The sequence below is a fragment of the Eublepharis macularius genome, chromosome 17 (assembly GCF_028583425.1).
Source record: "Eublepharis macularius isolate TG4126 chromosome 17, MPM_Emac_v1.0, whole genome shotgun sequence".
Lineage (NCBI taxonomy): Eukaryota > Metazoa > Chordata > Lepidosauria > Squamata > Eublepharidae > Eublepharis > Eublepharis macularius.
The window spans coordinates 28023287-28036577 of record NC_072806.1 but is presented as its reverse complement, the minus strand read 5'-3'; the positions used below and the strand labels follow the sequence as shown (position 1 = coordinate 28036577).

Below are 13291 nucleotides of genomic sequence, written 5' to 3'. Positions count from 1 at the left end.
TGCAGACTGGGCCCAGCATTTCTGCAAGACCGCCTCTCCCTATATGTACCTCAGAGCACACTTCGTTCTACAAATCAACAACTTTTGGTGGTCCCTGGCCCAAGGGAGGCTTGCCTGGCCTTGACCAGAGCCAGGGCTTTTTCGGTCCTGGCACCAGCCTGGTGGAACTCTCTGTCTGATGAAACCAGGGCCCGGCGGGATTTATTATCTTTCCACTGGGCCTGTAAGACAGAGATGTTCCACCAGGCATATGGCGGAGGTTAGGCTGGGCACCCGCCAGCCATACTGAAAAGATCTGTCCACCACCCTATATACATATGAGCCGTGCCTGAAAAGCAGTATTTTACCATCACCATCTTGAGGAGGTTTTATTGTATACAATTGTTTTAATTTTACTGTAATGTTTTATCTGTTTTAAATTGTGTTTTATGTAAACTGGAATGTTGTACTTTGCCCTCAGCCCACTTGGCAGGGAGGGCAGACTAAAAATCTAATATAATAAATAAATAAATAAAATAAAGCACAGGTAATATGTAGGAGTACCTATTTAAAGCAACAGATAATATGTAAGGTGACATAGTGGTGAAGTCTATGGTCCCTAACTCATTAGCGCAGCATCTGAGGGCCAAGCTACACATGACGAATGACACTTGAACAGCAAGTGTATTTCTCCCTGTTCACTTGCCCTCCACTCAATCCACTTGCCGTTCAAGTGTCATTCGTCATGTGTAGCTTGGCCCTGAGTCCCCCTCCCTTCAATACAGCCCTCCCATTTGAGTAAAAAGCCTTTTGGAATAATTCAGTTTTGCAACATTTTTGCATAGTTTTGCATAGTCCCTTTCATCGCCTTTCACCTCGTATACAACTTCATTGTTTCTTCAAATGAAAGCTGTGAATGCAGACAACCTCTTACGTATATGGTTATATCATTATAGTCAGTTGCCTCTTAAAAACAAAAACAAAAAACATCCCACAGTGGTGAGAGGAGGAAAGGCAGATGTGGACAGGATCAGGAAAACACAAACTTTCCTGCCCACACGGCAGCCACCAAGACTTTGCTACAGTCGTTCCCCAAACCCCAGCAAAGCCGGTTTAGGAAAGATCAGGGAGAGCTAGGGAAACCCCGACGTGCACGAATGCACCACGCTGCTGCAGCACAGTAGGAAAAATACCTGCTTCCCAACGGCATTGAACCCGGGACAAATAACTTGTGTGGATGTGGACAAAATTGCCCTAGGTTCTGCAAGAAATGCAGAATATATATGAAGGAAGTAAATAACCAAAGAATTTTGACTAGCTGGTATAAGCAGAGCAGTGTGGCCCCAACGTGCGGCCTGCGCGATTCAGCCTGTGCAAAGACTTGGCATGCTTCCAGTTGTGTGCAGTGCATTTGAGGCCAAGTGGTTTCATAGAGGGACGCCCAGTAAACTGTTACAAATTATCCCCCCCCCCGCCCCCAAACCAAAAGGCCTGTCTAAACAAGAATGGCCTGGCCTACTTCCTAAAACCCAAAGTGTCCTGTCGATCAGGGGTTTTGACTGAAGCACATTTAGCCTTCAGGCCTGCCTCACCTGAAGGTATCAACACTGTAAGAGCGAGAAGAAGCGTCAAGCAGCTCACCTTGAAGTAAGGGAAGTGCTCCGTCATGAAATTGTAAATCTCGCTGACGGGAAGGCTTCCGGTCTTGCTGTTCTTTAGTGCCATGAAGATGAGAATGCTTGAGAGACAGGAAAAGGGCCGTTAGCACGGGCCAAACATCAACAACAACGACAACAACATTCAATTTATATACCACACTTCAGGACAACTTAACACCCGCTCAGAGCGGTTTACAAAATATGTTATTATTATCCTCACAACAATCACCCTGTGAGGTGGGTGGGGCTGAGAGAGCTCTGAGAGAGCTGTGACTGACCCAAGGTCACCCAGCTGGCTTTAAGCGGAGGAGTGGGGAATCGAACCCGGCTCTCCAGATTAGAGTCCTACCACCACTACACCAAATGGACCCTCAAAAGACTCCCAAGAACATGGACTAGGATTATAGAAAGGGGGGCATGTTAGTATGTTGTAGCGAAACAGAAGTCCAGGGCACCTTAAAGACGAACAAGATTGATTTCAATATGAGCTTTTGTGAGTCAGAGCTCATTTCTTCAGATATGTGGAAAGGAAATCATTTAGGAATTACAGGAGTGAGGAAGGAGCAATGAGGGCTGGTGTCACAAACCGTTCAAGTGTAATTCTCTGTTTAAGGAACTGAAATAGAGAGAGCCTCTCTTGGGATACAAATAAATTAATGATGTAGGATAAACACAACTGACCAGGAGGCAGGACTCTGAAGTTTAAGAAAATTAGCCAATATCAATACAAGGACATAGTATGATATAGGGTTGCCACCTTCCACGTGGGGTCTGGAGAGCTGGAATTATGGCTGATCTCCGGACTACAGAGATCAGTTCCCCTGGAGAAAATGGCTGCTTTACAGGAGGGATCCAATGGCATCATATCTCCACCTAACTCCCACCCAAACCCCATCCTGTCTAGGCTTCACCCTCACCCCCCAATTTTTCAAGAATTTCCTAATCCAGAGTTGGGAGCCCTAAATGATGAAACAAGTTAGGTTTATTTGCAAATTGAATGTTCCACTGCTCTGGTCTGGGATTTAGATTATTCATTGTGCTAAGAATGTTGCCACGTAGATGCAAAGGAAATTGCAGCCTCTTCCCCTCCAACTATTGAGTTTCAGCACAAAAAGGCTCTATTTCCTAGACCTTTCTTCTGCTCTCAAGGCCAAACTACATGTGATGCCTCCATTTCTGGCCCTCATTTTAGGTGGGCTCCAATACCATTTTTTTAATGGGACTGGAGATATTGTGTTAGGATGCTATAAGAATATAGCAAGTACAGATAAATAAAAAAATAGCTGGTAAAAAGCCCACTAGCAGTGGGGGAGGGGTGGAAATCCATTCCTCTCCTCTATGTCCCCCCCCCCCCCCCCCAAAAACTTGCTTTGGATGCAGTCTTTCATGGAAAATCATACCAAAGCAGGCTTGGGGAAATCCATGCAGCGGAGATAGGGTATGAAAACCCAGAAGGGGGACGGCCGTATGAGGGTGCTTTGCAGAACCCCCCCCCCCCGGAGAACCGCTGCAGTTTGGGATTGGAGGTGGCAGAGCTCCCTCTGAAAGCAGGCCCTGTCTCCAGACATGTAACTGAGCTGCGAAAAATCTGTAATGGATCAACCGACATGGATCAGGACTCTTCAGAACAGTGTGGTAGTTAACTCTCCCAACCATCATGGCATTCCCTGATCAGAAGTGAATTGCTTCCGGGCCTGTTTTTCCCCCACCTGAGGCTCAAAACAACATCTAAAGGAGCATTTCCTAGTTTGTGCCAGGGAGACACCCAGGCCCCAATCCCCCAGGTACTGTGTCTCTTTCCATATAAGGAATGGCCAGGGCAGGCAATAGTTGTATCATTGCCAATTCTTCTTAATAAAAGTTGCCAGATCTCAGGGTGTAAATTTTGGATCTGGGCGGTCTCAGAGGGGGCCAGAGGAGGTAGGGGAGCTGACCCTACTATAATGCCTAGCTGGTTTAGGTAAAGGTAAAGGTAGTCCCCTGTGCAAGCACTGAGTCATTACTGACCCATGGGGTGGGGGGAGTCGCATCCCGATGTTTTCTTGGCAGACTTTTTACGGGGTGGTTTGCCATTGCTTTCCCCAGTCTTCTACACTTTACCCCCAGGAAACTGGGTACTCATTTTACCGACCTCAGAAGGATGGAAGGCTGAGTCAACCTTGAGCCGGCTACTTGAACTTGGCTTCTGCCGGGATCGAACTCAGGTCATGAGCAAAGCTTAGACTGCAGTACTGCAGCTTACCACTCTGCGCCACCAGACCCTTGTGGGAGCCCTTTTGGGAGGTGGTTTAAATAAGATAAAAAGGTACCTTATTTATTTAAAATATCTGTACTGGTTTATTTCTTGCATTTTTGCTTGCTTTGCTCCCAGTATGGAGCTCAAGGCCGCGTGCATGGGGCTGGGAAGGCAGGCTTCTCCCATCGAGGTTCTTTTTTTAAAAAATGAATTTTTATTAAGGATTTTTAAACAGGATATAAAAAAGAAAACTTAAAAGGAAAAAGCAAACAGAAAAAGAACACTAATATAAAGAAAAATATAGGAATAATCTCCAGTTTTCTCTGTGAAAGACAGGTATTACATAATACCTAAACACCACTCCAAAATTACTATAAACAAAACAAATACTTCTCCTTCCCCCCTGAACATTTTTTCCCTCTTAATCTTCAAAAGCACAAATCATCAGTTCATTTCTTTCCATTTCCCGCAAAAAGGCTATAAGGGGTTTCTAGGTAACATTAAATGCAGATAATGTTTTTTTCCCCTAATCAAAGAAGTAGGTTTGGCCATCTCTGCAAGCTCCATCATCTTCACCGACCATTCCAGGAGATACCCAGGCCTCACCTGCTGGTTGGCAACTCTTTAAGACCCAACACAGCTTCGTTCCAGCAGTATTGTGTGCCATTCAAGTGTCTCCCACCATTCTCTACAAATCTCAAGATTTCAAGCAAAACATATACCCAATACTTCTAACAAAAGCAACATCACGGACACCCTTCTTACTAAGTAATGCTGGTTTTGTTGCATTAAAACAAAACAAATCAGTAAAACTGGAACATAATTTGGAAGAGCCAACCAAGCCCCATACAAGCCTCAGCCAGATCTCTGTGCATCTTTCCCTAAAACCCATGGCCCACTAGGTACCTCTCTGCAAACTCTGGCCTAGCCAGGGCTGCCTGGGGCCTCCTGACCACCACCCCCCCCCCGCCCCGCGTGCAGGCTTCAGCCTGTGTAGAGCCCAGAATGCTTCCATGCGTACAAGGACGCCAGCTCAAAACGCTCGCATGCGGGGTGTGTGTGTGCAAAAGCTTGTCCAAACACAATAGTTTTGGCCTGCTTCCGAACAGGTGACACCAGTGAGCATTGACCTGCTGCTCTTCTCTTCTCTTGAAGGAGCACTCCAGAGTGCTGGAGCCATATCTGTAAACGCCACGGCTTCTCATTCCAACTCAAGTTACTCCTGCAGGAGGTGGAATGGGGGGGGGGGTGACCTTTGGACTGAAGTCTCCCCATTCACTCTCTGATGGAGAGGTTGCTGAGCCCTTCCTTGGCCAGCGTAGTGGGTTTGTTGCGTCTCCCTAGTGTTTTTGAGGGGTAAGGTTGCCAGCCTCCAGGTAGGGCCTAGAGATTTCCTGGAATTACAACTAATCTTCAGACTACAGAGATCAGTTCCCCTAGAGAAAATGGCCCCTGGGGAAGGTAGACTATATGGCATTATACCATGCTAAGGCCCCACCCTCCCTTGGCTCTTGCCCCCAAATCTCCAGATATTTCCCAATCCCAACCCAGAGCTGGCAACCTGGGTGGGGGTTGCTTGACAGGATAAATCCTGCTGGTTGAGAAACCAAAATATTATGAAGTGGCAGAGAGAGGCCCTAAAAAAAATGAAAATACGGATGAAAGGGCTGATGACGGCTTACCTGTATGAGTAGATGGGCTTTGGAAAGAGTGGCTGTTGGTGTTCCTGGCTGCTTTGAGGGGCTATTCTTTGGTACGGATAATGAGATGCAGAGATATAGGTCACCGGATAACTGCCTCCAGGGGGGTACTGGTAAGACAAGGGAAAGCAATGCAAAGCAGTTTAGACTACGGGCAGAAGGAGACGGCAAGGCCAAGAGCGTGAGGCTCTTTCAGCAGGCCAAGTCTGAACCTTTCGAGTCTTTTCTCCATCATCAGCGAGGCAGAAAAGTCCCCGAGTTTCAAGGGGGCAGTAGCCCCAAGCCCCCACTAAAAGGGACATTTTGGAATATTTATTTGCTTTTCACTTTACTTATAAAGTGTCTGGGTCATTTCCTGAGTTTTTGAAAATACAGATAATAATTCTAAAACAGACTCAGAAAACACTCTTTAAAAAAAAAATAGCAAGATAGCTTTAAAAATGCCAGTACCTTAAATGAAAAATAAAAACAAGAGGCCTTGCCCTCAGGGTTGAGAGGCCGTTCCAGGCCCTTCAAGGTGCCCAGATCAGTACCGAAGGCACCTGCTGCATTCCAGCTATGCTGAGCTGAGGGACTGCAGAAGAGTTTCTGCGGAGAGGACTGCAGGGCTGCCTCTTGGAGCCCAGAAGCAAAAGAACCTGGATGGCACATCTCTGACCCATGGCAGGAGATGGGCGTCTGCATTTTGCCAGAGGAACGTGACCGCAAGGCTACCAGGTGAGAGCCAAAGTGGGTCCATCTAGCCAAGCATCCCATTTCTCACGGAGACTAATGAGATGCCCCCTGGAAACCCCACAAGCAGGGGCACAGTCAGGTGAAAGACTCCCTGTGTGGTTGCCCCCTGCCCCCAGCAACGCATTCAGTAGTACACTGCCTCTTAACATGAAGGTTCCTTTTAGTGATCAGGTCCATCTTGAGAAATTCCTGGAGATTTTGGGAGTGGAGCCTGGAGAAGGCAGGGGATTGGGAGGGGAGGGACCTCAGCAGGGTATAGTGTCATACCGCCCACCCTCCAAAGCAGCCATTTTCTCCAGAGCAACTGAGCTCTATGGCCTGGAGATCAGTAATAATTCCGGGAGATCTCCAGCTACCACCTGGAGGCTGGCAACCCTAGTGATCATAGCTCTTTTCCACAACTCCACCTTTTAAAACCATCTAGTGACCAGTGTCACTTCTCAAGGCCATGTTCCACACATTCATTACGCATTGTGAAGGAATACATTTTTGAAATCTGTCCTATATCTTCTGCCTTTTGCTCCTCTCTTTTGCCTCTCCCTCCTCCTCATACATCATATATCTACTTCCAAATTGGGCCATAGAGCACGGATCCAAAAACCCCCATAAAATGGAGCCAGGGACAGACAGGAGATTTCTCTACAACCCTGAAGAAAAATCTGAAATCTAAAAATAAAAATAACAATACATTGGGGATTAAAACTCCTCCAAATAATAGGAACAACTCTTGTTGTTTTAAGAAAATACTCACTGAGATTACATTCTGAAATCTCAGGGATATTTTAGGGGTTGCTGGGCCGGAATTCTGTGGTTTACCGCAGAGTTTTGAGCAAGGGCTAAAACATAACCCTGGTGTGTTGGCGTCCTGGCATAGGGGGATGCCATTCCCCCTTCTCCCCAGTGCCCCCAGTTACCCCATCAAGCAACAACAGGGGCACCAGGCTGCGAGTGGGAGATCTCTCAGGCCACAGAAGACCTGCAGGTCTACCTAAACAACAACAACATTGTTGTGCTTTCCAAGCCTTGGTTTCTATAAAGGCAGGGGTGAACTCAGAGGTCAAAACAGACCTGGAAAAGATCCCATTCCCCTTCTCTGTGGTGCCCCCTGATGAAGGAGAACTATCTGGGCATAGGCCTGGCAGTAACCACCAAAGGCTTACTATATATACAACTTGGCTAGGCTGCCAGCAACTGCCATGTAACTTGTCCAGAATTTTCCCAGGTGGAGGCTAGGAAAGAAAATGGAAAGGGGGAGGCAGATAAAGGAGAGCTGGTGGGTGGGAAGGAGAGAAGCAGGTAGGAAAAGGGGAGCGGCTACAGGAGCTGCCAGGGAAGGAAAAGAAGAAATAGTGGAGGAGAGGATGCAGGGGAAAACAAGATGCGCCCTTGAGGATCCCTTGCTTGTCATTTTATAAACCTCTTTCACACACACACACACCCCTCATCTTTTCTCTAATGAAAAAAAAAACAGCAGCTGCCTTTCTTTGTAGGGAGCTGCCCCAACCCCTTCATAATCTTGCTTATCCTTTTCTGCATTGTTTTCAGACCCCACATCAAACACCGCAATAGTCCAAAGGGAAAGTTTTGATTGGTAGATCCTGACTGGAGGGGCCAGGACCACATAAGGGAGCAAACATTCCTAGCTGGCGTGGGGATAGAGGACTTTAAGTGCCATCCTAAGCACAGTTACTCTAGTCTAAGCCCATTGAAATTAATGGGTTTAGGAGTAACTTTGTTTAGGATTGCGCTGCTAGGAGTGTTCACTTCCCAGGCCCCATCATAGATGTCCTTGCAAAGGGCTTGTTGTTTCTTAAATGAGTGAGTGATGCCCTGATTGGTGTGGCTGCTCAGGAAGGTGATGTCAGAGCCTCTGACGATTACACAGCCAGTGGACCAAGTTGTGAGGGGTGCGGGAATTCCATGCTGGGCCCACTGGCATACCTCGCTTTGATGACTTAACTGCAGTCCTGGAGGATGCCCTGAAGGAATTCTCCTGCCCTGCCCACCTGTGGTTACCAGGTCAGGCAAAAAAGGATTGGTGTGGCCGAGTAATTTCGACTTTATTGGTTTCAGTGTCTCCTTGGAAGTTGGGGCAGGAACAGGCTGAAGTGTCGTTTTAAAGCTATTTCTATTTTATTGGTTTCAGGGAAATGAAGGTTGGGGAGGGTCTGATTGGGGAGCTGGGTGTTGCCAGTTTTACAATGGCAGGGCGGGCATAAAAGAGGCCATTGTTCTGTGGCAGATGGGCAGGTGACGGTGGCTTGGCAGGTCAGCAGGGAGATGGTTTCCTTCTGAGTCATCTCCCCTTGCCCAGTAACATGCTGGCTGCATCCATTTTTCATCGTGGGCAAAAGGAAGCTGACCTTCTCAGCAGATCTGGAGGACCAGAGAATCCTATGTAGCTTCCAGGGCTTTTTTTCTTGGAAAAGAGATGGTGGAACTCAGTGGGTTGCCAGCATAGGGGGCAACTCCTGGCGGGAGGTGGTGCCTCTGGTACCACGTGCGCATGCACAAAGTGCGTGCACGTTCCTGGGACCGCACAATGACATCACTTTGGTCAGCTGAAACAAAGGTGGAGTTTTTTAAAGTTTATATCGCCCTCGGCAAAAATGGTCACATGGTTGGTGGCCCTGCCCCCTGATCTCCAGACAGAGGGGAGTTTAGATTGCCCTCCACGCTGCCAGCGGCGTGGAGGGCAATCTAAACTACCCACTGTCTAGAGATGAGGGGGCAGAGCCACCAGTCATGTGACCATTTTCAAGAGGTGCCGGAACTCCATTCCACCACGTTCAACCTGTCTCTCATAGGCAATGTGTAGTTTTCATACTGAAATGTGAAAAGAGTCAGGCATACTAGAAATAAGAACTGGGGGCCAAGCTAGAAGTGACAAATTACAATTGAATGGCGAGTGAACAGACGCACATGTATTCCTCCCTGTTCACTTGTGCTCCATTTGCGCTTCATCACTTCTAGTTTGGCCCTGGGACAGTAAAGGGGGCCAATTAAACCACTGAAGAGGCAGGGCTAATAGAAGAGATGTAGAAAAAAGCCCAGGGGAGGAAAGATAGAGGTTTAGCAAATGAGGAGTAACTGGAAGGCAGAAAAGAGCCATTTTGCCTCGAAAATTGCAAATCAGAGAGATCCTTTTGAAGGGTGCAAGGCAATACCTTTGCATACCCTCCTTGACTTGCATAGAACTCATTGCCAATTGATGCTAGAAAAAACACTGTCCCAAAACAGCTTTGCAAATTACTTTCTATCAGGGAAGACATTGGCTGTAATTGCTGAGAATGGACTCCCTGCCCAGTTCAGAAATCTTCTGTCTCTGAGCCCAAGATACTGGGGACCTCCTGTGGCCTTCTCCATGACATCAGGTTAGCCTATGTTGGAAGAGAGCGGGACTAGACAGGGCCTTCTGCTTGACAAGCAAGGCCAAATTCAGGATGAATTCAGATCGAGGGCCAGGAATCAAATTCAGGTGGGTGCAAGTGGTGCTTACCTGAGGGAAAGGGTGTGAAGGGCAATACATTTGTGGCAACTGAGGTTGGTAGCTGTACAGGTTTGGCTGCCCCTCCAGTGGGGGCGTCTTCAATTTGACCTCTGGATCCTGTTGGATGATAGAGGAAGAATAACACAAGGGGAATGTGAGTCCGGTTAGAACACACACACATGCAAGCATGCAGTCTCTTGCAAGGAAAACGCAAGGGGATGAAGGCCCCTTGCTGCTATTTTAATAGTACCACAACATTATTAAGAAAACAAACTTATTCCTCCCAGGAATTCAGTGCAAACAACATTGTTCTCCCTGCTTCCATTTTACCCTCTCAACAATCCAGTTAGGTTGAATGACAGCGAGTGGTCCAAGGTCATCCTAGCAGAGCGGGGATTTGAACTTGGATGTTGCCCCTCCGAGTCCAATATGTTAACCAGTATGCAGCACTGACTGTGTTGCTCAGACCTCTGGTCAAGGCAAAAAGTGCTTTACTGTCAATTAACGTGGGTGTATATCCTTCCCCTGCCCTCAGTCTTCAAAGTGTTAGATAATTAAATAGAAACACTAGATGAGGGGTGTGTGCGTGTATGCACACATGCATGAATACATGACTTTTTAGTACAATCTTCCAGGAAGATGGTGTTGGAAGCACAGACCCTCACTACTGAAATTAAACAGCGTGGTGACGATGTTACCATTTCTGGACATTCGCGATCTACTGGAATCTGAAATAGTTTATTTCCCACATTTTGCCTAGATTTGTGGGATTTCCTTCTCTCCTTTCATGGGTACACTGGAGATCTGCTACTGTGGGGTATCAGCAATTACGTTTTAAATTAATGTTAATATATCTGAGGGACATGTGAGGCAGTCCATGACTGCCTGTTGTGCAGTGAGGGAGTTCCCCCGGATGGTGCCTAAGGACTCATTTGGGCCCATTAAGAGGTATTCTTTTCTTCCCTTTGGATCTCCTTCATAATCTAGGAACTCACCATCACTTGTGAGGAGTGGTGCTCTTGCCCTGGATGGTTAAACTGTTGAGTGTTACACCACGGTGGCTCTGAGGAGAGGTTAGGAACATGTGTGATGTACACCTCAGCTTCTCCGGTAACAGTAGGCCCTGCCATCTCTTCAAAACCATCCATAATTGCCAGTTTGAAGGGGTGTTTGTCCACTGGAAGGGTCTGGTGGCTCTCTTGGAAGGGTTCTTCTGTGAACTGCCTTTTGTACGGGTGGAAGGGATTCCGGATGTTATTTTTGAGGAACCTGCCACAGCCTCCCGTGGTGGTTTCCTCATAGCCGTATCGCCTGAATTTCTCAGCCGCTGAAGGGACTCTGAATACATCCTTGTCACCATGAATGCCTCTCCTGTAGATCTGATCAGAAGGTGAGGAAGAAGGGCTGGGGCTCTGAGAAGAATCTGAATTGGTCCTCTCCGTCCTGTTTTCTCCATCATATGGCTGGCAACGGAATCCAGGATTCTCCTGAAAGCCAACATACACATTGAAAGACTGTGAGAGCCAAACTAAAAGTGACGCCTGACACAGGTTGGACACGTGTCAGCTTCCCTCAAGTTTTGATGGGAAATGTAGGCATCCTGGTCTCGCAGCTGTAATGGAGAGCCAAGCTGTAAAACCAGGACGCCTACATTTCCCACCAAAACTTGAGGGAAGCTGACAAGTGTCCAACCTGTGTAAGGCATCACTTCTAGCTTGGCCCTGAGTTTCCAGAAACAGGTATGTTATTGGGGTTGTATTCTGAATCTTTCAATTTGCTGAGCAAATTCAGTGATTCAGCAACTCTTGGAAGCTCATGAGAAGACAATGAAGATTATCTCCCCAGCAGCCACTAACAGGGTCCCATTGAAATGTTACAAGTGAGAGGTAGACCTGTGAGTTCTTATGGGGTGAGGGAATCTAATTTCCCTACTCCTTCTCCGCCTGTTGCTTTTCTTTTTTGCGCCTCTCCAGCAGTAGCTACAGCCTCTCCCTTTTCCTTCACTCCTACCAACCAACCTACCTGCCATTTTCTCTTTCTCTGGCAGCCTCTGTTCCCTCCCCTGCCCTCCGTTTTCCCTTTTGTCCTTTCTGTACTTCCCTCCTCCAGCGTTACCTTTCCTCCCTCCTGTCTCTTACCATTTTAAAGTCTGTCCCTCCCCCTGGCAAACGCCCCCCTCCCCTCCATGGTCACTGAGATATCACTCTGTTATCTCATGAGATCTTTGGCACATTGTTTTCTTAAAGAAGCAGGTATGATGTTACAGGCTTTTAAAACTCGACACTATTCTTTTTCATGTTTCAGATTTTTCTGCAAACCTGGGGGTTCGCTCAGGGCCATTTCCAGACGGCTTACCGGCCCCCGGAACGTTACGCCACGGTGCAGGGAAAACGCAAAATATCGTGTTTTCTTGCGCGAGTTTTGCGCAACATTGCGCAACGTCACGCAAAACTCACGCGAGAAAACGCGATATTTCGCGTTTTCCCCGCACCGTCGCACGACGTTCCGGGGGCCGGTAAGCCGTCTGGAAACGGCCCAGGTTTAGACCAAAATCTCATTTCCTTGCACATGGCCTTGATTGGTCTATTTTTCTATTTACATTTTGGCCCTGTTCAGAATTAGAAAAAATGATGAATGATTGACATTACGCAGAGAACGTTCAGTCAGTTAGTCTTTTTTTAAAAAAAAATATAATTCTAGAAATTAAGTCGCCAGTGAAGATATTAGGTGCAGGACAAGCAGTAGCTATTTTACAGACAAAAGCACTGAATTTACCACTTTGCACCGTGGCTGCCATTTAGCAAACTCATTGATAACTCTATCAACAGACGTACAATTGAATGAAACCTGCACATTTGGAGGCAAGATACCATCCAGTACCCGGTGACTGGTACAAGCAGCTGCTGGTGAATTTTCCCGGGGCTGAGCATTGGTGCAAAGAGAAAGCTGAATGAGAGGGTGCCTGGGTTCTCCCGGCAAAGCATCTCTGATGTTCTAAAAGATCTCAGCCATGTACTCCTGGCCATTGCAACATCCTCTAGCTCAGCAGTTGGCCATACTGGCTTGCCCTTGGTCAGTTAGGTGCTGTAGGGAGGGATGCTTCTGTTGTTTTGCCTTGGCCCTGCAGCCAATCCATTCTGTCTATATTTGTGCTAACTGAGAAAAGAAGAAAAATGCAACTTACTTGTTGCACTGGCGAGCTGGAATCCTCATGTGTCTGCATGAGATTGCCGTGTTGGTCGCTCTCCAGAGTGTCCGAAGAAGAAAATTTAATATCGGATTGATCCTGGAGCAGTGAAACCATCACCAAATCCAACTGGGAATTCTGTTGCAACAGATAGCAAAAATTAAAGTCAAAATGATATACGTGTGAAAAGAGGCCTCCTAATAAGGACAACTTTTTGGTTTCCCATCATGGCCCAAGATAGTCTTGGGTCTCAATCCAGCCGAGCCATATTCAGCTGAAACGGATAGGAGAAATCTATTCAGTTGA

The 13291-nt window shown here is 47.1% G+C and overlaps 1 protein-coding gene across 1 annotated transcript in view; it reads right to left on the bottom strand.

Moving 5' to 3' along the window:
• Nucleotides 1–13291, bottom strand: part of FOXN1 (forkhead box N1) — a 50522-nt gene that overhangs the window by 17332 nt on the left and 19899 nt on the right. The window contains exons 2-6 of the mRNA XM_055001625.1: nt 12983–13123; nt 10794–11285; nt 9808–9915; nt 5556–5683; nt 1621–1717 (exon numbers count right to left, since the gene is read on the bottom strand). Of these exons, the coding sequence (XP_054857600.1) occupies nt 1621–1717; nt 5556–5683; nt 9808–9915; nt 10794–11285; nt 12983–13102 (945 nt within the window). The 5' untranslated portion in view covers nt 13103–13123. The remainder of the gene's footprint in view (nt 1–1620; nt 1718–5555; nt 5684–9807; nt 9916–10793; nt 11286–12982; nt 13124–13291) is intronic.